The 26,152-nt window shown below is 38.2% G+C and overlaps 1 protein-coding gene across 1 annotated transcript; it reads right to left on the bottom strand.

Moving 5' to 3' along the window:
- Window positions 1-309: 309 nt before the first annotated feature.
- On the bottom strand, window positions 310-24,832 carry shtd (anaphase promoting complex subunit 1). Its single transcript, XM_087354009.1, has 34 exons — window positions 24,482-24,832; window positions 24,006-24,143; window positions 23,266-23,506; window positions 22,769-22,863; window positions 22,137-22,323; window positions 21,236-21,366; window positions 20,363-20,553; window positions 19,693-19,938; window positions 18,552-18,741; window positions 17,722-17,885; window positions 17,053-17,263; window positions 16,675-16,735; window positions 16,366-16,515; window positions 15,416-15,726; window positions 14,455-14,604; window positions 14,065-14,235; window positions 13,460-13,640; window positions 12,526-12,857; window positions 11,611-11,798; window positions 10,632-10,869; window positions 9,745-9,907; window positions 9,420-9,599; window positions 8,918-9,100; window positions 7,784-7,910; window positions 7,005-7,229; window positions 6,159-6,360; window positions 5,455-5,687; window positions 5,050-5,245; window positions 4,575-4,642; window positions 3,860-3,998; window positions 2,862-3,050; window positions 1,920-2,094; window positions 1,219-1,350; window positions 310-658 (listed from the first exon to the last, which is right to left on the bottom strand). The coding sequence occupies exons 1-34, from the start codon at window positions 24,503-24,505 to the stop codon at window positions 549-551; spliced, it is 5,922 nt and encodes a 1,973-aa protein (XP_087210135.1). The 5' UTR covers window positions 24,506-24,832; the 3' UTR covers window positions 310-548.
- Window positions 24,833-26,152: the final 1,320 nt, after the last annotated feature.

Here is a 26,152-nt window from a genome sequence, read left to right as displayed (position 1 = left end):
CACAAATTCGATTCAGGCGCACACCTTGATGCCGTTATCATCAAATCTTTGAACTTGGCTGCAGACACACACATATTCTTCAAGGCACTCATGCTTTCCAGAAAGGCCTAGTACTGAACCAATGACCTCGGCCTCACTACACTACATTACTCTCAAAGGATCCAGGATGCAGGAGGCAGTTAATTCTGGGTATATAAGCTAGACAGTGGAATAAAGTGTGAAGCGCAAATTGCATCCCAAATCATTTCAATCAGTCTTCACTGTGTTAATTATTATAAATATATGAAGACATGAAAGTAGTCACAAAAATGCTGTTTCTGAAATGCTTGTATTATAGATGAATCATTACATACATTTTAAAAATGTCATCATCCCAACACCTGTATGTCTGCTACTGATCTCCAGATTATGGGTTCTCCTAACTCATTTTAAAAACAAGGAAACACTTATAACAGACATAACACATTTTTCCCCATGCAGGGGCACATAAAAACATGTCCACTAGTCTGCACTTATCCTAATATGTGCTGCACCAGTTGTACACATGATCATGTGTTGTGCGAAGTGCTGGACATGATCTCCTGTATCCTGCGTACTGTACTCATTGGGAGACCAAGTGGTTGCAGACGAGCAAACAGAGACAACAGGTCCATGTCTCCTGGAAAAATCAAGACATCACAAAAAGGTTTAACTTGCCCAGCTAATAGTGCTTGTAAATACGCATTCTGATGTACAGACTTACAGTTCCATATAGAGAATCAAAATCTTTCAACTTCACAATGGGTTTTTAACATGTGCTTTCTTCAAAATACAAAATATTGCGCAGGTGCAATAACTTCAGGCAGTTGAAAGTTTACTTCCTAGTGGGTCCTAGATTTGAATCGTCCTACAGACCAGCTGTCTCAAGGTTTCTCATCGTTTTCCTCAAACCCTCCAGGAAAATACTAGCATAATAGCTTAAAATAGACCTTGAACACCTTTCTACAGCTCTTCCAATTCATTTACAAAATAATCCTTACATTTGGCATTATGTAATCTACGCAGTTTAAAACTATCATCAAAGGCCCAAGAATGAATCAACTAACATGGCTCTGAACAGCCACTACCACATGAAGTAGCCTCCACAGAAAGAATATTTCCCATGGCCACATAAACCGTGTTCACTTTAAAAAATATTTTGTTGCATTAGGCCTTTTTATTACATGTGAAGCCACACACCTTTCAATAATGAAGAAAGTTTGCTCGGTGAAGGAATGTCACAATACGTGAGATATGTCACCAATTGGCGCAGGTTCTCACTGTTCCGATGCAGATTACCAGTCATATATTGGCGTAACAGCGGTGCAAGTTCTAAAACAAAGGACATTAGGAGTAGTGGTAGCAGTAGTAACCTGTGATTTCTATAATGTCAAGGGTGAATCAAAGTTGCTCATGTCCTTAATTAAGTACCAAACCATAAAGACATGATGTAGAGGTAAAGTAAAGCTGTCCCACTACACGCCATGCAGGCACTTGGGGGGAGTGGAGGTATAGCTCCTACTCTTTCTTGACCTCGGCACTAGATGGGGTGAGTGGTCAGCATCACGCCCCGGCCGTGCTTTTACCCCCGGGAAAGGACCCCGGTACCCATTGAATAGGAGGCTGGGTGAGCCCCAGAGCCGGATGACAAAATCATAAACACAAAGACAGATAATAACACACTGAAAACATGAAGTTGAAGAGTTTGGTAACAACAGTAAGAAATCAAAATTATATTTACAGCAAGATTAAAAACAGGTTAAATTCAGGAAATGCTTCTTACCATTCAGCAAATAATTTTAAATATGCAAAATTATAGTGTGTGTGTGTGAGGGTAGATGGTGTGAAAGTTGGTTTCTCCTATGCTACTTGTTCATCAAGGGTAACCATGTTAGAGCTACCTGTCTGCCATGTATCTAGAACCATGTTGGCATACTGCTGTACAGAGAGAGCCAAACTGGGGGCCACCAGCTTTGAATCAAAAGGTGCCTTGTCTGTCAGCACTTGAGCAGCTAGGAGCTTCAGTTGCCAGGTCAGGAAAACATGCGTCTGCTTTGAACGCAGGTTCATCATTGCCTGCACAAAACAGATGTTAACAATAACAACAAAGTATAAAGTACAGCATTTCTACTCTTCGTACAAACCCAAAAACTTTTATCTCTTGCCTGTTTGGCTTTGATGTTTGCAGTTTCAAAGCTATCATGCTACAGATATCACACTGCATACACTACACGCATAAGAAATTACTGTTCGTTATTATTTCACTAAATATATAAAATAAGAGTTGTAAATCTAAATTAAATTAATTTTTGTCATGTAACAATTTTTAAATAATCTGCTGCCTTTTAAACATATTAATAAGTTTGAACTGGACTTCGTACAAAGCATAGATTGCGACAGACTAACACAAACTAAAATTAAGCGTGCCCAACAAAGTTTGGTGTAAGACACTGCCCGCCAATAACAAATTTCAACAGAAACAAATCTCTTATTTATTTGTGACTTATTTAACACTTTAAGGACTAAGATTATATACTGTCGACTGGTTGGATTAATGAATTGGAAAGGATATGAAAATGGTCATGGCTTAAGGTACGATCCCCCACATTTGCCTGTAGTAACTGAGGAAAACCATGAAAACCTCATTCAGGATAGCCAGTCTCTGGTCCAAGATTTTAATCCAGGACTTGCAGATTATGAAGGACTGCTAACCACTTGGTTTTGATGTTCAATGTTTCATTAAAATCCATTCAGTTATCAGAGATGAGAGATCCATTTCATATTCATTTTATGCACTGTGTGCAGACAACACATAACCAAGAAACGTGGGAAAATTATATTACCTTGAGCAGAGTAATCCAAATGGGAAGGATACCAAGCTTGTCCTGCGTCACACATTCGTACACTAACATGGTCAACACCTGCATCACCTCCAGTTCACTACTGCTGCCGTCACATCCCTCCGTTTCCAGGAAGTAATGTGCAAAGTTTACCATCGTTGGATCCGATGAGAAAGCACAGATAGACTCTGCCTGAGGAACAGAGACCAGAATTTAAAAATCTCAGTAACATGACAGTGTAGACGCAGAGTGAACACACACACACACACAGTTCTCCTGCAATTCCTAACCTGCGACACAAGGGCAATGTCCTGTTTTATTTAATGGCTCAATATCAATTGTTTATGAAGTGATGCATTTTTGTTACATGTTGAAAAGAATGTTTTTGGACTATGGAGTGTTCATTTTTAGGTCTCTTTCATTAAGTACATGATACACCAATTCATGTAGGATTTGAGGTTTTCACGGCAGTGAGTCTGAAGAAGACGAACCATCTACATCAATGCAGTTAACCACTCATATAAACACCTGTTAACATATGCAGCTACTGATTCATCATTTTCACCATCTATTAATGTAATTTATATGTAATATACTCATTATATATGCATGCATATTCTTTATAAAAATAACACACATATTCATAAAAGGGCAGTCTTCTATATTTAAAGTTTTAGACATTTTGTTTCCTTTATCCCTATTTATCTTCTTTCTCTTTCTTTTTTTGTGTCACCTACGAGTACATCGGACTCTGCGATTTTTAGTCAAGTAGGTGCAATAGTAAAAATAAACAAATGTTCAAACACAACAGGGTACTGCAAATAGCAAAAATATGGTCTCCTGATGATCTGAAACATGCACCATCATGAGTAACACATCTTAATAAATGGTTATTAATTAAACGGACACTAACATTTAATAACTGCAATTAGCATAGGACACAACAAAAATATTAAACAGGTTATGACTGATTATAACTGTAGTTATTGAAGTGCTTGTACCGGTATAGACCAAGAGATGGTAGTTTCACTGGTGAGCGTTTGTGCAAGCAGACTGCGAAAACCCTGTGGGTCTTCCAGGTATGAGAGACAACCAGCTCGCTGTTTCACATCCAAACAATCTGAGTACTGCAACAGGTTCCTGTAAATACGACACATTTTGTTGTGTACTACCAATTTCATTAAACACTTTGCACCAACAAAACTGATATTACAATCCACTGCCGTTTACAGAGGTAACCGATAATTACATTGCTATTCAGGCTAAGTGCTACTTCACCCCTTCCAGATGTGATTAATATCTGATAAGTCTTGACACTTTCACCACTAGACCAGTCAAACATCAATGTATTTCCTGCTACTAATGAGTACCACTATGCATGTAAAATTTCTTTCAATTTATTTCCATCCATGTGTTAGACGTGCAATTTTCCAGACATACAAACATTTAGAAAATGAATGTGAAATTTGGCATAAAAATACTAAACCAAACATGAGTGCTTGATGTATATATTCACCTTACAAAATTTTTCCCACAAATATTGCTATTATGCATTAAGAAATTTAAAATCTCATAGCATGTGTCTTTAAATCAAAGTGATATCAATTAATACATAATAGCTAATGAGGTCCTTCATGTGAGATGTGTTTATCTGAAATACATGTAATTTTATCGAAACACCAAAGTTTTAGAATTTCATTAGGTCACAGCACTTACAACAGCTGATCCCAGTTGCGGTCACGGTGGAACACAATGCCCCAATATCGATCATCCTCCACCTTCACCTGGAACAAATTACCTGCAGTGAGCAAAAAATTATTATCATCATCCCTTATGAGGAAAACAATTTACATACTGTATTTTCTGGGTTAAAAGCATAACCACATTACAGAGTGATAATTGTATGGAAAACCTTAAACAACCCTCAAAACAAAAGATGCAGCACACAGTTTCTAGGAAGAACTTCCAACAGAAAGTATCTTGTACTCAGGAAAATATAATTCATACAATTATATAGCGTTCACTCAAATGCAATAAATATTTAGTATCGAATAGGAAGAAACTTACATAATTCTTTACATGAAGCATACAAAATTACAGTATAATGAAGGTCATATCCATCCACTTCACCCCTTCTTAAATCAGAGATATGCCACTGGTCTGCTCCCCTTCTAAACAGAAATATCCATACCTCCTGTAATTTACTCAGTTCTGGCAGTATGCAGGGAGCCTGCAGTCGAACCTGCTGTCCGGTATAATGGACTGTATCCAGGTACACAACTGTCAGATGAACATAGCAGAGATGACCAGTGTCAATGTCCCGTGGTAACAGCAGTCGGGGCTCTACAGCTAACACATACAAGTGCCTGAATGCCTGCAGATGGTACCTGCAACATAAAAGTATTTTTTCCTAACTAGGCTACAGTCTGGATGACTCATTCCCTCATACATCCACATGGCATAATGTTTAATTAAGCACTAAGTACAATGTTACCTATAACTTGTATGCTCCAAGCTTACAAAAACAGTGAGTGCTCAACACAATCAGTTCTACATCTACGAAGGAGATGAGCATGCAACAATGGAAGCCACTCACCTGTTGTCATTGCTGTGTGTGGGGAACTTTGGAAAGAAGGCACAGACCATGGCAGCAACAGCGGAAGGGGAAGTACTGAGAGTGTAGCGTCCACTGCCCAGGAACAGTAGTCCCAGGGCCATGTGGGTGGCAAGGTGTGAGCCATAAGTCACCACGCTGTTGGTCGGCCCTACGCGGGACCGCAGGTATCGACACATGCGAAGCACCTCAAGCTCGCCTGTACCAGCCATCACCTATCATAACAGTACTAGTTCAAATAAAAAGTAACAAATTATTTAATAACATAGTATCAACTATTGATATAGATGGCAGTGACATTTTCGATGGATGCCAAAGGAAGGTGTAACCAAAGAAAATTATATTACCAGAAACTTTAAAGCCATACTCTTCGTCTCATACACGAGATTATGATCATTAAACTGAGGAGGATCAGATGGGTGGACATGTAACATTCAAAGGGGAATAAAGAAAGTACAAAATGTTCATCAGAAAACATGAGAAGAAACCACTAGGGAAATGTAAGATAAGATAACTAAGCTATCACTGATCTTCAGAATCCACACTTACCAGAACTTCTAACTTTAGGTCTCAGAAGTCTCAACGTGTCACATGCCCTATATAACAAGCACAGTTTGTATACAGCACATGACACCGCTTGAACCACACACAAATTTTTATTTTCCACCTTAATATGAGGAACTCACCATAGCAAGGGAGAGGAGGATCACATTGAGGCAGATCTCTATAGTTGACTTGCCAGCAAGTTCTGCAATAGACTTCCCGGTGAGGGATGTAAATGTCTTTGCGTACTTGAACAGCGTCTCAAATGCCTCGTTGTTGGCAGAACCAGCGAACCGCAGCCCTAAAGCCATACACGCTCCAGCCAGTATGTTGCAATAAGCCTGACTGCAGAGAAACTCATTAATGCATTTAAAACACAGTAAAACATCCTCTGGATAATGAGATTTCAGGTTCTCATAGCAGTCAGTACAAACATGGTTGTCTTATGGTTTGTTGCATCATGTTGTCTGGTAGAAGTTCATCAACATTTCAGAGGTGCTTGCTATCTTCATTATCTGATGATGGAGGCAGCAAGCACCTCCAAACAATTAAAAATGTCCACAGATGTTCAATGTTATAATTCTTTCATTTTCTGCCAATGAAACTTGGTTTTTTCACAAGCTAACTATAACAAAATAATAAAAAGGTCTACTCCTCCTATGTTAGACATTCATTTTGGAAGAACTGACTTACAACAATACATTTTGCAGTAGCTTCACCAAAAATCTTGACAGTATTGTGTGTTTATACGGATCATATAGCACAGTGGTTCTGAGGAGGAGATATTTGCTCATGGCCAAAGAACTGATGTGCATGTCTGCATATGTTCCTTTGTGGAAAATTTATATGATAAATAAAAATTACCATTAATACTTTTTAAAATTTCAATTCTTGAAATTTTCTTCTGGTAGTCACACTTCAACTGTCTGGTGGTCACACTTTAGAACCACTGACCTAGCACATCATACTAGTAAAATCTGAACACTCACTTCATAGTTTCATAGTCCACACTGTCAGGCATCCCTGGACGAGGCTTCACCAGACAGTAAGGACGGATAGTGGCAGGAAGGTTTGATTCCACCCATTCTGATGTGGGCAGGATGTCATCCCACAGGATGAGAGAACGGGCAATAATTCGGAGCAGCAAGAAGTCTGGGCGCACAAAATCCAGTAGATACTGTGTGTCAGGAGCCTTCATCCAGTCCGCTACAGCTCTGCCAATGAAATTACACGTATTACTTAACTTACAAATAATCACGAGACAAGACATACTAGTGGGCCCTCATTTAATGACGACCTCCAATTCTTTGATATACAGTTTGGAAAGAAAAACCATAAATCCTTACTACTTTTTAACAAAAATAAAATTCCCCTGATAACACAGTTTCACCGAATACACAAGAGAAACTAACAACATATTTTCATTATCTTGGAATTTATTTATTTATAAAGGATTTCATTATATAGTGGGTGTTGGAGAGGGACAGGCCTACTAAATTTACAGTCTGAAAACTTTTGTCTGAACACAAAAATATAATCATGAATTTGCATTAGTTTTAACTCGAACTACAGCTACACCATATTTCATACTTCAATAAAAAAGGACTAAAATTCTCTATGTATATGAATTAACACACAAGGAACAAATCAATGACCTTCACTCCTATAAATAAGAATATTAAAGTTAATGTAGATCATGCTTAAACATCTATTCTTAAGTTGGCAATGACAACACTTCAATATTGCTGCTTTACCCTAACAACTGTACCTGTTGCCAGTGTTGAAGTACATCATACCAAGTGCAAGCGTTGCTCCAGGACTAGTAACATCAATGTTGACAGAATCACCCTCTCGGATCTGGTAGCTTGGGGACCTGTACTTCTCCTTCTGGGACCCTATCACAGGTACAAACACATTGAAATTACTATACTGCAGTGCCTGATCACAATTCATGCATTCTAATCTGTGAAATTCAGAAACACCTCACACTGTGTCAGAATTAAAAAAAATAAGGGTTACGGACCAAAGAGAAACTTCCAATCACAATGTACTTGGGAATTACATGCAATATTTGATAGTTTGAAGATTTCCGTCTTCTGGGTTGTTGCGCTGTGTAGTCTGGTCGATATTAACCAACGTTTCAGAGGTCATACTGCCTCCACCATTAGGGCGATGAATACCCAGAAGACGGAAATCTTCATACTCACCGCTGTGAGAACCTCAAGTCTTACAATCATGATTACCTTTAAAATAAATGCATAAAACCAATTATCTGAATACACTTCATTTCCTTCTTAAATAACTTCTGAAATTCACAAAGAAAATGATTATATCCACATTATATAACATAAAAATATCCTATAATATCCACCACAAAGAACTTTTTCCACTGCAACTATTGTTCTACGACATATCAAAGTTTCATGAAACCAAACAAGTTCATAGTAAATTACTTCTTCGGCCCTTGTGAAGAAAAAATTTTGCCGCCTGTTATCATTACTGAGAACATTTTATATCAGTTGTTTTACATGTAAAGTTACACCATTTTCTGCACAGTCCACACCTGTTCTAATACCTCATCTGTGAGCATACATCAACCAAAATACCAAGCAATAAACTGGCTTTTATGTAATACATATAACAGGTGGCATGGCAGGATGTATGACAAGTAAAATGGGAGATTACCACAGAAATATATTTCAGTCTTATTAATCATGCATCCCTCAGACCATCAACTCACATAAAACATAAACTATGCCTGATGAAGATACCCTCAGAAAACTAAGATTGTTCCACAACATTAACCCATGTCCTCGATGTAAATATTATATGTGATAGTTCATAAACATCAGTATACTAAACCCATGATCTAAGAATTAAAATAGGCATGCATGCTGCTAACCTGAGAGGGGGCGACGGTGGCCCCCTACCATGTAGTAGTGCAGTGTATCAGGCACAGCCAAGTCCCCCAGTCCACACAGCTTAGATCCCTTCCCCAGAACCACGAGTCCAAGAGCAAGTCCAGCTGCTAACGAATAAGATTCCCGATCCACACTGTTCTCCATCTCAGGTCCTGGTGGGCGACCTGCCACAATACACTAACATAAGTCGCAAGATGTATGCCGGGCATAACAATTCTTGCATAAAATCAGGTATTTGAATTTTGACATTTCTTGAATTCCTGGCTGGATAATCCACTCCCAGTCACTTCTGTGGGAAACATAAATTGGCTGTTATTGATGGCCAACATAGGATTTCGTGAAAATCCATTCAGCTGTTCTTGAGATGGACAAACAGAGCGATTTTAATAAGCAGTCCATGGGGCTGCAAATCCACCTATGAAAGATAATGTGCGTAAAATAAATGTGCATGCTTTCTATGACTGAAGACAATTGATGTATTACCTATTTCTGAGAGCAACACCTCTGCAATGTGTCTGTGGGCAGTTCCTTCAAAAACAAGCCCTATTCCAAGCAGTGCTGCAACCTGTATATTCTGTGGAATGTCAAGCTCAATTGATGTGGGTGGCAATAGTGCCTCAAGATGGATGCTCATCAGTTTCGTAGCGGCCATGTCCATTGTGCCTGTAAAGCAGAAACAAATTCAGTCCAGAAACTTAATGTATACTCCTTGTATTATGCAGTGAATTCAAAAATGTGAGTCTCTAAAGTTATGCAATGAGTGATTCAATATAGCCTAGTTATTTTGGAGAGTTCACATGTGGCCCACCTCTTTTGGTAGCTGCAACACCTAGCAACAGTCCCACGCTGGTCATTTCATGACACTTTATCAGATACTCATATGTGTTGAAATGGGCCAGGTTACTCAAATGGCCATTCAAACCCAATGCCATGAGGAAGCCAGCATGCTCTGTTGGTACCTCATTTGTACCCTGTAACAGATATCAACATGTTACAGAAAATATATACCATATAATGATTGCTGCCTCCATCACCAGGGCTATCAGACTCACCGTCATGGAAACCTCAAATTCTACTTCAAAATTCTGTGTTACAATAAGGTATTAGAAATGCTTTCATACATTAATACAGTAAAGTACACTTCAACACAACATTTCCCAAACTTTTAGAACTGCAACTACATCAACAAACAACTGCCATCTTCATGCTACACCTCTCCTTCCCTGTTTCACTAATCCTCTTCAGTTCTTCTAATCCCATAAATTACTTAAAGAACCACATCTATTAAACGGTATTTTAAACTAACAAAATTCAAAATAAGATCATTGCTCCATATTCACTTAAGTATCATCTGCGATCTGGACAATAAGCCCAATAGCAGTCACAGTTCCACACAGACATAGCTTTACTCCATCATAATAATATTAACAAAAAACAAATGACAAACTGATTCATAGTAACAACCAGGATTACAGATCCATTTTCCTCAGTCATATTCTATTACAATTTCAGCCCAGACACTGATGGACAAAAGCACCAATCTTTCTGCAGTATATTATCCAAAACTTTACGTACAGTCTATACTCTCTACAGACGAACAAGGAGTGTTTACTGCATCTTTCATATCAGTGTGAGAAGAAAGCTCTCCTGGCATTTAACCAGAGGGTCTTCGATCAGGTCATCGACATTATATACCTTTGGCTTATTGAATACAATCCAATTTGAGTCAATATTGGATGCACTGGGAGCAATGTGGAGGCCAGCAGCAACTCCATTATGGAAGAGTGGCCACAGGTTCATGTTAGGAACAACTTCAATATGTGACAAATCCACTGTGGTGCCTCTTGGGGGAGCTCGTCCAGTGAGACACAGGCGGGGAATGGGTAGTGTCTCAGTCACCACAGGAGCAACAGTGCGAAGAGTGAACATTCCCCTGGCAGAAAAGTATGGGAAGAACAACATGACAGAACTTAATGACATGCTTTAGAAAATAAAATAAAATACCACAAAAGCCATAGCTATTTCTATGCAACATACAAAAGTAAAGACTATCCCTGTGTTTAGGAAACAAGCCATAAATGTATTTAAGGAATGAGAAGATAGAATCATCTGATCTCAGAAATAATATTAAACAAAATACAAAAGGAAGAACATGAATGAGAGAGAGAACAAACATAAAAATATGCAAACTTCACTTTTATTTTATATATAAATAAATTACTTAAAGTGAAGGTAAAAGAATTAATTACATTTCATGAATTCATGGCACAGTAATTATTCATTCAAAATTTAAAGATTGTCCTAATAGTTTGAAAATAAGAAAATGTGATATTTGTTATAAAACACACATAAAAATTATAAACTCTGGATTGACACAAGTATTTTAAAGATATATACTTTATAGGCCAACAGTGATAAAAATAAGATTTTTGGCAAGCTGATGAAGGACTTGGAATGAGATGGCAACAGCCTATTTCAAAGTACTATCCCAATATTCACCAAGTGTAACCAATACACTGAAAATCTCAGAATATCTGACAATCTTACAAAGTTGACACTTTCAGACTACAATCCTATCTTACTACTATACTAACCTGTTCAGATGGTTAACATTTAAAGTACAAAGCTCAGGTAACATGATTAAACACAATGAATGTTCTGCCCAGTGTCTTACCTGCCAACAGGCAGTGCCATGGTGCGGGTGCAGATGGCATACAAGTGCTTCTCTTGTTCCTCTATAAACTCATGGTCTGACACCTCGGGACGCTGCGTGATGGTAATCTGCACTGGGTTGGAGGATTGCAGCAGACGACGCACCTCAGCCACTCTGTGGTCTTTGCTGAACCGAAGTTTCAGGACCTTCTGCAATACGTTTATATTTAACAAGAAATCAAAACAAGAGCTGTCACTGAATTCCCATATTCCATCAAATATAATGTACATTCTCATTTCCTCCAAATACTTCTTGGAAAATGAACTTCACATAACGTTCATGTGTGTCCAGTTTTGTTAAGTACTATACCAGAAGCTTTCTCCAAAAAATATGTATAAATAAAATTTACAGCCGATTTTTCACCTACGACCTTTACGGCACAGACTCAATTTTTAATATTTACAGTGGCAAAAAAAGAGAGTACACATTATATTCAGGGAAATACAACACTTCCTAACACCACAGATGTAAGGATGTTAAGTTTCCTGATAAACTGCATAACCAAAACTCCAATTCTACCTCAACACACACCTACCAACTTTAAATCAGCATTCAGTAGCACATATTTGGTTCCATGATAGGGGCCAGTTGTGGGCTCTTGTTAACATGATAATGTATCTCCAGTTTCCAAAAAAGATTGGAAATTTGACTAATTGAGTGACTAATAGTTTGTCAAGAATGATTCTGATCCATGTAGTAAGTTAAGTTATAATACGCTGGGGGTGCTTTATCATTACCTAAATGATCCTACCTAAACCAGTATAAACACTGAAGATAAAATTTAATGTAGTTAAAATCTGAAACTGAAACAAATTCAATACCAGTCATGAAAGCCCAAAGTTCATTACTGTTCAAACCATACAAGATGATGCTTACTTCCTGGTTTATGGCCTCCATTCCATCATCCTGCTCACACTCTGTCATTCGAGTAGCAGCTGCTACAGCTGTTTTCCTGCTGGTATCATTAAAACTGGAATACTGATAGGGAGGCTGGGGGAGACGCGTGTGCAGACTGTCACCACTCCTACTGCCGGGTCCAGCTGGCTGCTTAGGATGGCAACAATGTGCAGCAAGGTCTTGTCGCACTATCAGTCTGTATGCTGACTCTGGCCAGTCAGATGGTGGGTCTGAACGACAGCTGTAGATGGCATCATTGAGCAACAGAGCTATGCCGGCTGGCAACGTCTGCAATTCTCGTCGTGTGATGCCTGTGAACATAACATCACTAAATTAATTTCAGATAATAAAATAGCATCTACAATAGTATGTGGAATTAACATAAGTGTCAAATAACATCTATGCTTCCTATTATTGCTATAGTATACGTTAACTGACACTATAGTAAGAAAAACTAAAGTTCAGGATTGCTAAGACCAAAGCCTGCTATTAGACACGACACTGAGCTAGTCCCAGCCACTTCCCATCTGCACATCTGACCACTCCAAGATCCATCTTAATGTTATACTGACATCACTCTCTCAGTCTTCCAAATGCATATTCTGCAAGAGATTTCCCCCACCAAAATTTTGTATTCAACACTTTCTCCCCCATCCTAGCGATATGCCTGACCCCTGGGCTAGCTATTTTAGTGTTGCCAGATACTGAAACATTCAAAAACATCTTGGTGAAGATATTTGTAACCACAGACATGAATAACATGAAAATAAAGCATGAATAACTTCTTTGTTAAAAAATCTTTGAACTGTTGCTCATTGTATTGAAATATGCTCACATACACATGTTAACATGGTAAACTTTTATTACGACAATACAGGATTCAGGTGGAAAAGAAGATAAATTATTTACATACCCATCTCAGCCATGAGTAGCACAGCTCGATAAGGCACTGGGTACTTTGTACTGTTTCCTGTGTCAAGGGCTGACAGCAATTCATGGGGCTCTGCCCTGCTCCCAGGGGGAACCACTGGTTTTACAAAGCTATCTAACTGCAGGTGAGGAAACTGATAGCCAAGAGTTAGCAGTGCTACTAACTGCAACACAACACATTTACTCAAAATAAGATCTCAAGAACTCCAAAACTCATTATATACTCTACTGATCTTAATACTTAAGAAAATCACATAAACTTCTTGGTTATTTCGAAGATGACTGTCTTCTGGGTTGTAACACGGCATAGTCTGGTAGAAGTTTACCATTGTTTCAGGGATCCTTGTTGTCTCCATCACCAGGGCAATGAGTAAGGAAGGACCTCTGAAACACTGATAAACTGTGTTACAACCCAGAAAGCAGCCACCTTCAAACTCGCCACTGTGAGAACCTCAAATACTGCTTCATGGTGATTTCTTTTATGACTATGAAATTAAGTAAGTACCAAAGGATAATTTAATTTTGTTTCAATAGATCACATCTGTATATAAATCACATTCACATAAAACTGAAGGCTCTATTACCCACCTGCACGATGTCTTTCGTCTTCTTGTTGACATGACTGATGTACGGAAAAGGCTCTACATCTTGTCTGCGTATCAACTGGTAACAATGCTGGAAGATACTTGGGGGATCCGCTGGTATGAAGCTTGGCAACGACAGTTTCTTGAGGTCTATTGATGTGACCTGGCTCTCTTGCTGCCAAAATTACAAAATAAGATATCAAACCAATTTAAAGCAGCCAGAGAAAAAGAATGGTAAGTAAAATATATGACAGCAAAAGATATGACATACTAGTAATTAAAAATATAAAATACTGTAATTAGAAGCTTCGGCAATGGCACCAATCTGGTACTGAAGACAACACATTTCTATGAATGAAGGAGCAGTGTATGATAATAAAGTCCAGAGTCTCACCAGTGTGCAGGTCACCAGGGGACAGTGGAATGGAAAGTCCTTCCAGTAATGGAGAACATATTCCTGCAGATGGAGATCACAGGCCAGCTGGTGTAGGAGCTGGGACAGAAGTGGCAAGCTCTCTGCTAGCAGCATGTTCAGCTTCAGTTCCTGAAACATACAGAAAATTACAATAGTTGTCTGTATACCACGCAAATGTTTCATTCAGAATTTTATCAGTGCCTACAGATTTAAATTGTATTTATTAAATTAATAATATAATTAACAACACTGGATAGAATCAGGTGTGTGTGTGTGTGTATAGTTCACAAGCTAAGAAAAAACAATATACTTGAAATTAAAATTAAAAATTAATTGTTTAAAAGATCCATATTCAATCAAATTCAAAATTCATATTACAGATGCCATATTTAAATTATTAATAAGATATGTCACCCAACAAACGACTGTTGACTGGGTACTAAGAGCGCTGCTGTTTGTCCGTTTATCGGGTACTGGTGCGAAGCAGCACAGGAGAAAGTTATCTTGTGTACAGTGTACATTTAAACACATCAGATGATGGAATGATGTTTATATGACTGTGTGTATAATATTCTTTATATTCATACAACATCATTGGTGGAGTAAGTTACTATTATTGTAAAAACTGAATAATGGATATGCTGGACATATTGTACGCCTCTGCATTGCAGCAGCATGACTTTCTTATTGCCACAGCTGTACTTGATAGGTAGGCAATCAACATAATGTCTAAGCTTCCCTTTTCTCCTGTCAGTAAACACAACTTGGGTCAGTTATTTATCATATACCAGGAACAGAGGGAAAAAAACAATGAAAAGTAAACTGCATCAAAATGTAATGTTACAGTTCCAGGTAGTAAGATGTGGTACCATATACTGTAACATTGCAATTCCTGGAGTGAATATGTTACGGTGTGTTTCTGAGCAATCACAGTACATACCTCATACAGCATATGCAGAGAGAACAATATGAGAGGAATACTGTTGAAGAGTACTGCATTGGTATTGATCTGCGGGACAGGCAATGGGCTGAAGGGTGGGACCACAGCCTCGACAGGTTCCAGGCCCAGCAAACAAGCCAGCCCACGGCCCAGTGAGCGGTGGTGGCCTGAAAGCAGCAGGTAATTCCAGTCCCATTCCGACCCACTATCTGATACTCGCTTCTTCTTGTTGAGGATGCCTGATGTTCCAGCCCCATGTGACTCCTGCTGCTGCATCACAGGCAACTTCTCCACATCATAGCCCACAAGTTCTGTGCATAACAATTATCATTTCTGTATCAATGAGACAGACAATGCTGAATCAAGATCTGATGTCATTTAGTGAATGAACTATACACAGTGATGGACAGAATACAAAGGAAAATGGAGGTCATATCTCAGAAGCCAACCATCCCCACCTTGCACTGGTTATCACCCACGCAATGGAGAGAGCAGAGTCTACTGTTAGAAGCTAACAGTTGCTCAGTCAATCAAGAAATTCCCTGCCTTTCATAGAACAAAAAGGTTCATTAATATATTTGCAGGAACCTACCATTTGTCCCTACCATGAAGTAAATGAATTCAATGCATATCTTCATACCATGTTGCTTTATGATTTATTTTATACTAACATTCTACCCATACTTACGTATCCAATTGGTCCTTTCTCTTTAGGTTTCCAAACTAAAATTGTAAATGCATTTCTCATCTCTCCTACGTGTGCTGCATGTTCCTCGATTTTATCACCACAACAATACTTGCTGAAGAGTACAACCTATGAATTTTAAGAAACTTCTCACGATGCAGTTTTCTCCAGCCTCCTGTTACTTCCTCTCTCTCAAGTCCAAATATTCTCCACAGCACCCTTAATGCGAGAAACCAAATATCTCTCAAAGTGAATTACGTCTTACCAAGCAGTACCCCAGTGAACAGTTGCCACTCTTGAACTGGACAAATATCCTGAGTACCTGGGGCATTGCGTATGCCATACCATTTGATGATGATATGCATGGCAAGGTCCCGCTGTAGAACTTGCTTCAGGGTGCTCAGACATTCTGACACTGCAACATAACACCTAACATCATGGCCACCACTCAAATATCAGACATATAACTTTCAATACTAATGTTTTATCAGATTATACAGTTAGACATGGTGAAACGGAAATTAAAGTCCACAAGTTCTTTACATTAATAAAGCAAATGAATATTACAACTCACCAAGTGGACTGGAGCAAAGCTGCGGCAGTGAGATTCGGAAGAGAGAGCCATCGCTGTATTCCTACAACAGAAATTATAACAGCATTTCGGCAAGTCTGTCTGACAAATATAACAAAATAATCAAACTGATAATCTTATTTTTGTCACAATATTATTTTCTTCTGCAGTATTAGTAAGCGACAAATACTCTTAAGGTAAATGGGCATTACTGTTACAAACCTTCACATTAATGCACCAAAATATGGTCTATCAGTAATTTGTTAAAAATAAAATACTGGTGGGCCTTGCAGTGTCCATGATGGTTTCAATGTATAATGCCTATACTCTAGCCTCACAAAGAGATGTACATAATCACTACAGTGAAACACGAAAACCTACCAGAGTAACACGGCTGCCAACTGCATCTCTGAGTCCTGCTAGTTGTCCCTGTCGAGGTGTGTACAGTGTAAAACCTTTTGCATCTTCTGCAGATGGTGAATTATCAAGACCTTCATGCGAAGCATGAACAGGAGATAACATATACACCTCATCATCGAAACGCGGCTCCATGCCCGACGCTGGTCGGCTCGAAGGCAAGAGGCTGCTCCTCCTGAACAGACAGCTTTGACTGGCATGTTATTTAAAATGACATCTACTACTATGACTATTCTCCATTTAAATAAGATGCCATCAAGTTTACATGATTGCATAAAAATCTGTTACGGTGGTTGATTCTTTGCACAGTAATTATGTTGGACAATACCCATTGTATGAGGTGCATGTGATGCATGACATTCTGAGTTACGTCTACTCATCCGCAGTTAACTGGCTGTCATACTGAAATATTTCTTTACCACTGTCAGTTTCCAAGACTGGTAGCAACACTAAGGACCAAACGCAGAACTTTCAGAATACTGAATTTGTCTGGAAGTATCCAGCTTACCAGACCTAGATAGTTATTACTTTACATTTTCACAAATTAGTACAAACAGTTGGGGTTGAACACAAAACTTTTAACACAAAAACTGTATAATGTCCAACGTCAACTGCAGTGTAATGTTCACATACCTGGGAAATGGTGAAGCAAATTGCGAGCCAAGATTGAGTGACAGGTATGAAGATGTTGTAAGAGCGGATGGTATTCCCGCTACATGAACTTTACCAACAAGATTAATCCCAGAGTACAGCACAATGCCTCCACTTAAATCCACTGTTGCGATCATGTTCAAATGCTGCAATACGAACATAAGAGGGAAAGTCAGAAGCAAAGAAGCAGGCTAAACAACTCTGAGCTCAAAGAATGACAACGAAAACCCAACAAAGCATTCTGAGAGTGTTTAAGACTGTTCTGCACTTCTTTAGCTCCATAAAACATTACCGCTGCAAACATCACATTAGTAAAACTGGACCTAATCTGGGAGAATAATGTTATTTGCTCAGAATAATTTTTAAAATCTCACATACAATACATGAATAAAACAAGCAAAAATCTTATGTATAATTCTAATTCCAGGTATAGTAAAGAAAGTGAAATCTAAATTTGCTTTCGCACAGCCTACACATAAAGGCATTAAATTAATAAGAGCAGACACCAAACATAATTTTTCAAAGATATGTTTGAAATTTTTCATACCTCAGTCACACTGATGTTCATTTATGGCTGTACGAACATATTATTAGAAAGATAATCAACAATATGATAGCACGCTGCAAAGAACAATAAATTCTGTTTCAGAAAAAATCAATGAACAATACAAACATAACCCCGTATATAAACATAAATGCAGCTTGAGCCCCAAAGATGGTGACAGTAGGTTTCTCCAAAATGTCATTATCTACCTACAAGTCTACGCGTTGTTAAAACCCAGGAGAACAATATCATCAAAGCACTGACTAACCGGAAGAGGAGCAGCATCCTTGGCAGTGATGTTATTTACAACTCCAAAGATCAGTTTCTGCTCCTTGTTAGCCTTCTCGAGTCTTGCGCAGAACAGTTGGCCAAGTGTGGGCACCAAGTAATACAAGTAGGTCTGCCCCACTAGATCAGAACTCAGAAACACCCTCTTGGTGGGCCCATATGAGACATCCCTACAAAAAGAAGAGTTTTACATTCATAGGGTCACTTCATGCCAGATCAGCACACGAAAGCACAATTTCCAACTTGATCCCCTCAGAATTCCCTGAAACATGGTAAGTTTGTAGACCCTACAGATAAAACTGTTCTCGTCTTACAGTAATGTTTCAAATTTGAAGAAACTGTTTATATTTGTAGGTCAATATAAGACCATACCTACATTACATTTATCGTTTTATATTGAAAAAAACACATAAATATAATTAAATATGTTTTACCACTCACAGGACTAAACTGACAATGTTAAATTACAAATCAACAAAATTCCAGTATAATACATGTTATTACACATACAGAATGTCCCAAAAAGTTGTATACACATTATAATATAAAATATTAACCTTGTGTATATATTCTTTTGGAATACCTGTATGGGAAATGTTATCAAAATTCAAACTGAGGAGTACCTAGTGTTTCTCAACCTTTTCCATGTGGCAGCACACTTAATAAAGTGTAAGATCTCTCAGCATTCCAAATTAAGAATTATAAAATTTTACATGGATTCAAAATGTTTGTATTAAGTACTTACATTATTTTTCATACTTCTTTATGTTCATTAAATAATGGTTTGTAATATGAATTACAGTTTATAAAAAATGTATCAGATTATAACATTACTGTAGGAACAAGTAATACAACATTAAGATTAAAAATGTCTAACCTCGAAAACCATGGCATGTAACAAATATGGAAAGTATTAAGACAGCAAAACAGACATAGCAGCAATGGAGAACAAGAGGACAAAGCAGAATCTAACAAGACCTTACTCATATTACCACACTTTTCGTACCTTTACTAAGTGTACAAAAACACATTTTTTTTAACGCATGTCACAGTACAAGGGTTAAGAAGCATGACAAACACATGAAAATGAGCTATGGGCACAGAAGAGCATGCAATCTCACCGCGGCACACCAAGGTTCTCAGTCCATATATGTTCTAGACACAGTTCAGGATAAATAGGTTTTGCCTCCACCTGGTTATCCACCAGGGGCTGACTCGTCATCATTCTGGCATCAGGGGGTGGAGTCGCAGAGCCTGGAGACAATGAGAATATCTGATTCTGGCAAAGCGACCGCCATCCAAGAGAAGTTGGAGTCAGAGTGAGGCGAGCCAAATTACTAGTAGAAACACTGGGGGACTGGCAACGGCTGAAACACATAAGCAATCCGCCATTCACTAACTGCGACTTAATGATACAAAAGTGTCATTCATTATGATATGTGATGGGAATTATTGACCTTATGAATTAACATGATGCGCAGTAACACCTGTTATGATTCTAAAGTGACTATAATGGATGTAGCTACAATAATTAACTAAATCCATATTGTCTCTATCTTTATGGCTGAAAAATATAAACAGTATGCGTCTCTAAAACACTGGTATCTACCAGCAAGTCCACATGACACCACAACCCTGAGGAACATAATCATCTTCACTACATCAAGAATGTTACATTGTACAACTACAGAATCTGACCACAAATCCTTCCACCCAATCCACGCTAGTTCATATTTACCTGATATCTAGTTATCAGTCAAGCAGTAAAACTGTTGGAACTTAAGCGCCCACCTGATAGCAGCCATGGGGCTGTGAGAACGTGACATCTGAGGTGAGGAAGTGAAGCTGGTCTTGATGCCATCTACTGCCGTGCTGGTAAATACAGAATATATCTTGTTGCTGCCATTACTGCCCCCAGCCAACATTGATCCAGATGAATGGTTCAGCGAACTCTCGAAATAGCTCCACATAGCCTGACTCTCCTGCCAACACAATTACATCACTCTGAAAGTGCTTACAAATAAGTGATAGGGGATTCTGAAGGACCGTTAATCAATAACATGGCAAACAAGATCAATATCACTTGGCTTAACACATATGTTCAGCCACCCTGTAAATGAAAAAGCCTGGAAATTACATGCATTAGATCAACCGATAATCTAGGACTCCTGATAATCACTTCTATCGAAAGGCAATCTTCATTTCACCAATCAAAGTTCCTCCCTTTTATATTCATCAAAACAAAATCATAGTTTTCATAAACATTTTAAGTAATCCACAAGTAAATTCAGTGGCATACATGCGAGCTACGATGACCCCATCCCCACTTCATACAAATCACATGACAAAAGAGTTTTTTCCACCATTCAGAAATACTGTATCTAAATCTAAATACCACACACATTATTTTTCTGAAATTTTCTCACATCAGAAAAACTGGTAGGAGACCTTGAATGAAGGGTCAGCCAGTCACTGGCAAGGACTGTAACTACACAGGACAGCACAACACCAACAGAAGGGGATAAACATCTGTATCTTTACTGAAATTTAAACCCAGAATCCAAGCAGGCAAGACCTGTTCCTTGGATCAAGTGGCCACCGTGATGGGGTGGTGGGGTCCGCTGCAAACATTATCCATAAAACTATTTCATGAAACGCATATACCTCAGGTACTGCCTTGCGAATCTTCCATACACTGTGCAGGCCTGTTTTGGAGTCGTATAGCATGCAAATAGATGGTTCCTCACTTGTGAACACAATCCTTTGGCATGGGTCTGACATGTGGAACAAACTTCCTGCAACACATAGAACACAATTTCATTTTCAAAAGAAAAAATGTGATATGATAATGTAAAAAACATCAGTTAAATAGGAGATAATGCAGCCTCCAACATGCAGATTCAATACTGACAGAAGCAATCAGTCATCTAGCTATGGACTGGATAAACAGTATTTTATTCCTTGCTACGATCTATGAAATTTTTTCCGCCATATTCAAAACTTCTCTGGGAACTACAACACCAATAATTACAAAGTTGTTTTACCATGCTAGAGATGATGAACATAATTAAATTTATTTTCAGAACACCATCCAGGATTCAAACCAACTACAGCCACTAGTCAGATGTCCTGTCACTGCATAAATCCATTATTAAAAAATCCGTGGCATAACAGCTCCAGAGAGCCAAAGCCGACTAGCTTGACTGCTGGCCTCACGTCACATGCCTAAGCAGAGGTGAACAATCATCCAATCAGATATAGGGTGACGTGTGGTCAGCATGACGAACCCCCAGCCATTGTTAGTTTTCCTGACCGGATTACGCTACTCATTGTAGCTCCCCAATTTCCTCACGATGCTGGGTTAGCACTGGTCCCATACACTGGTCGAAAACTCATGAGAAAATTTCTTCTCCCCCGAGACTCGAACCAGCGCAAATTCCGTATCGCCGGTCCGAAGCATGATGCCTCAGATCGCGCGGCTACGGCGCAGGACATAAATACATTATATAGAGACAAAATACCTGCACATAACAGGAGATAAGAAAGCTCCACGTGTCACACGTACCATGTTTAGCCAATACTGGAGAAACATCATCCATTGGATGAAGTAATGCAAAAACGGTGGGCAGCTGCAAGGAATTCCCAAAAGAACTGTGCATATCAAACATAGAGTTGCAGCCAACCTTTGATGATGTTGTTTCTGTGGCTCGCTCCAATATAATGCCATACTTGGTGCTCCACACATTAGCCACCTGCACAGAAACAATACGTGCCTCTTAGATTACTATTGTATGGTCTGTAATGAGACCTACAGAGAACAATCTACATGCACGCTCTATCCATCATACGTTTATGTGGGTGATGATCTGACAAATCAGTCTATAAAATTTTATCATTATTACTAGGATACACAAAACAACTACAATACTTACATAAATTTTGCTTTCATCTCGTGACTAAACTTCGTATAAAAACCATTTATTAATGTTATTTTGAGAACAAAGACTGAAACAAACCTTTCACTGTATTGAATGTCTTGTCACAGTCCATGCAAGTATTTCTAATACTAAATCAAAAAATTATTTTAATGAATACAAATAATTATTTGGATGGCCAATTTATAATCTTTTTTTTTATAATCCCATTCTTTCTCCTTGAAATTTACATCTTACAGTAAGGACTAAAACAAAAGCTCGCCTGGAACTGCAGGGATGAAACATAATCTTCACCCTCACTGGTGAATATCTTCACATTATCAGAGTCAATTATACAGACACATGACATGGGTATACCTGAAAATAATAATAATCATATTTTATGTTTTTGTATCAATTGCATAATCTGTTATATTGGTTTATAAATAATTACACTGTCAAATACAACCATTTAAAATATGTATTCAGTCAAGTTCATAAGTTTCGTAATGAATTTGAAGCACCATCAGGGTACAGATATACAACCACAAATTATATTTTAATATTACATACTTATATTATTTAAAGTTGGTTTAAATTGGACAAATTTGTTAAAACTTCTTTGGTTCCTCTCATAATTAAACTATTTCGTCTGTGGATTTTGTTGCTGACAACTCATTTCATCCCAAGGATTAACCATGTACCGAATATAAATAATTAAAGTCTATAAGTCCGGAATCAAGTTGTCCAGATTAGGTCCAGCTGCAGCTGTACACTTACCTTTAGGTTCATCTGTGAATGTGGATTCATTGTTTTCAAGGACAGGTTTGTCAGATGCAGAACTGTGGAATGTGCACCACAGAGCATGTTTGACAGGCGTTTCACACGTGTAGCAACACAGCACCACCTGACTGCCGTCAACGCCCCGGCTCCAGACAGCCGTCTTTCCTTTTACATACAGCTCCTCTTCACACTCAGGATCACCATTCTTACTAGTACAGATGCACCACCATTCTGATTCCTGTATAAAACTTCACATCATCACACATGCAACATTACTGGACAGACTGACTCAGTGGTTAACATGTTACATTTGGGTGGTACCCGGTAAAAATCTTGACCAACTTACCAGCTATCCTAAGAGAAGGTTTCCATGCTCTTCATGTGAATGTTGGAGAACATAATTTTTACTCTTCAGCAAACATTATAAGAATGACAAAATCAAATGAGGATGAGATTTCTGGAGCATGTAGCATACAAAGAGATCAGAAATGCACACATTTTTGTTGGGAAGCCTGAAGAGATGAGACCACTTCAGAGACCTTCCAACTTCTTGTGACACAGAAATCCAAGATAAAGACATCTCCAATCAAAACAAAACGGAAAAATGTTGTTAAGGAATCAAAATTACAAACTAGAGAATTTAATAGACATTAAGCATGTCATTACAATCAGTTTCTTCACTGTAAAGACTAATACAGAGTGCTTAAGTCCTTACACTGTACTTCATCAGACCATACCTTAGGAGTATCTGATATAGCCACTTGACTAAGACGATGGAGCAGTAATGATTCAGGACGCAGCTGTGGTTGTGTAGATGGCAACACCACCTCCCCGGGATGTTCTTTAATCTGCTGCCGGCCACGCGGCACAAATTCCTGTACAAGTATTGGCAATTAATTTATAATAATCTTTGAACATCTACAAAAAACATTCAGTTTTTGGCTATATTATCTGAAAACTGTGAAAACTTTATCATACTAGGTAATATTGTATCATGGGTCCTGTGCTTCTCACAAAAACCCAAAAGCAAGTTTCGGTTTGGTTTTGGTTTACATTTAGCACACCCATTCACAAATGGAAACAAGTTTATAGTCGGTTTCAATAAACATATAATCGGATTCTGGCAGATTGGTTAGGTTTGGCGTTAGGCTAACGTGTTCAACGGTGAGATGGAAGGGTGAACCTAAGACAGCAATTTTCCCATCAGTATTACCTGGGGTTCGGAGGCGGCTATCATTACTTCCCGCTTTTCATCCAGATTTGCTGAGAAATTGTGTTTTCAGCAACGAACTAACCCACTATCCTTACATGGCTCAACAACCAAAGAGCAAAATATCAAAGTCTTCCTCTCAATACCGCTGAATATAAAGGTAGCATGAAATCATATGAACTTTTAATAGTGTTAAACGTGCCAGCGTCTAATACCTTACAAAACACAAAAGTTTCACAAAAACATAACCTCACTTATGTCCAAACTGTTCAGTCGTGCTAAAGCTACAAATAAAAGAACATAGACGTTGCAGGGGTACCAAATAGAATTAATTTCTCTTCGCATTAGCAGGATGCAGTAGACCTAGTGTATGAACATGGTAATATTTACGTTTCCCTCTTCCCGCACAGTTGTGGGAAATTAATTTCATGCTACAGCATACCATACAAAGTATGGGAACATCGTTTAACAAAATGACGACTAATGACGCTGTTGTCGTATTATCCTTCGATTACTGTTTTCCTCTTGCTTTGTGTCGTTTTATAAAAGTATTCCGACGTTTCAGAAGAGTTTGCTGCCTCCATCATCACGACCGAAATCCCACGTGCATAACAGACATTTGCATAATTTAGTATTTTCCTTCAAGAACCTCGTTTCTCTTAGTTTATATTGTTTCCGAATAGTAGTTTGAAACATTTTCAAATTATTTATTACACCCATAGGCCTGTCGTTATTCTTCACTATGATTGTTTCAGAGATTGACTTCGTGTCATGTTCTTGTGTTTATCACGTATTACAAAAATCACATTTCATTTTGTCTCTTTTGATACCTGAATGGTAATTTTTACTTGAAAGTCCCAGCAGTAATCTGAAAAGGATTCGACGACGGAGAAATGTTTGCATAATAAAGCCGTCCCTTGAAATTAATTTATTCAAAGTACAATTAACTCAAGAAAAACTTGTTACATATTATGTAATATATAAAAGTGTATTAAATATTCGTACTATATAGATCAAACTGATAATTCTCAATCGCTCGTCTGGAAAATTTCGTTACGAAAGTCACACACTCAAGATCAATGTGAAGTCTCTCACACTTTCAAGGACCTATAATTAAGCATTTGATCAACACGACTTACACGTTATGTGGTGCTTGTGAAAAGCTAATTAACTAATTAACTATCTTTGTTTGAAGGACAAGTAGAATATATTTAGTTATTTCATCTACATGTGCTTGAGAGATCACATTCACAAGTTGTCTAATATGTAACAGAAACTGCAGTCGTTAACAAGTAGATGCCTCATTTTCCTTGATTAACAAAAATAAATCACGCAAATGCTTAATTTATAATAGCTCGTAGATCAGCCCACAGCCTTCCAATGCAATTTTCCTCACATCCCCTGTATGTAGAACGCAAGCCGATCCAACAGCTTATTTGTAATCAGGGAAATGCAAACACTGAAAATAAAGAAATTGGTAACACTGAAACCACTAAAATTAATAACTACAGGATAGACCAAAATACATTCCTTTTGCGGTTTTAAATGTGGAATCCCTAAAAGAATGAAAAACTAATACCATTTCCTAGTCGTGAAATCAAAAACAATTAAATGTTTTCTGTAACACATATTGTCAGATATTACGATCAAATTTTGGAGAATGTGGGTTAGACC

Source organism: Zootermopsis nevadensis, unplaced genomic scaffold (assembly GCF_977971745.1).
Source record: "Zootermopsis nevadensis isolate Lab colony 2312 unplaced genomic scaffold, Znev_1.0 Znev_ptg000022l, whole genome shotgun sequence".
In the NCBI taxonomy this organism is placed as follows: Eukaryota; Metazoa; Arthropoda; class Insecta; order Blattodea; family Termopsidae; genus Zootermopsis; species Zootermopsis nevadensis.
The sequence above is the reverse complement of the archived record's forward strand: the minus strand, read 5'-3'. Positions and strand labels throughout refer to the sequence as shown.

Excerpts from the sequence above, each read along its gene's own strand:
- shtd (XM_087354009.1), bottom strand. The coding sequence starts at position 24,505 with ATGATAGCCGCCTCCGAACCCCAG. Across the intron at positions 18,742-19,692 it reads GAGAACCTTGGTGTGCCGCG|GGATGTCTCATATGGGCCCA; the intron begins GTGAGATTGCAT and ends TTCTTTTTGTAG. Across the intron at positions 17,264-17,721 it reads TTTGCTTCACCATTTCCCAG|GAGGAGCAGCCTCTTGCCTT; the intron begins GTATGTGAACAT and ends CTGTCTGTTCAG.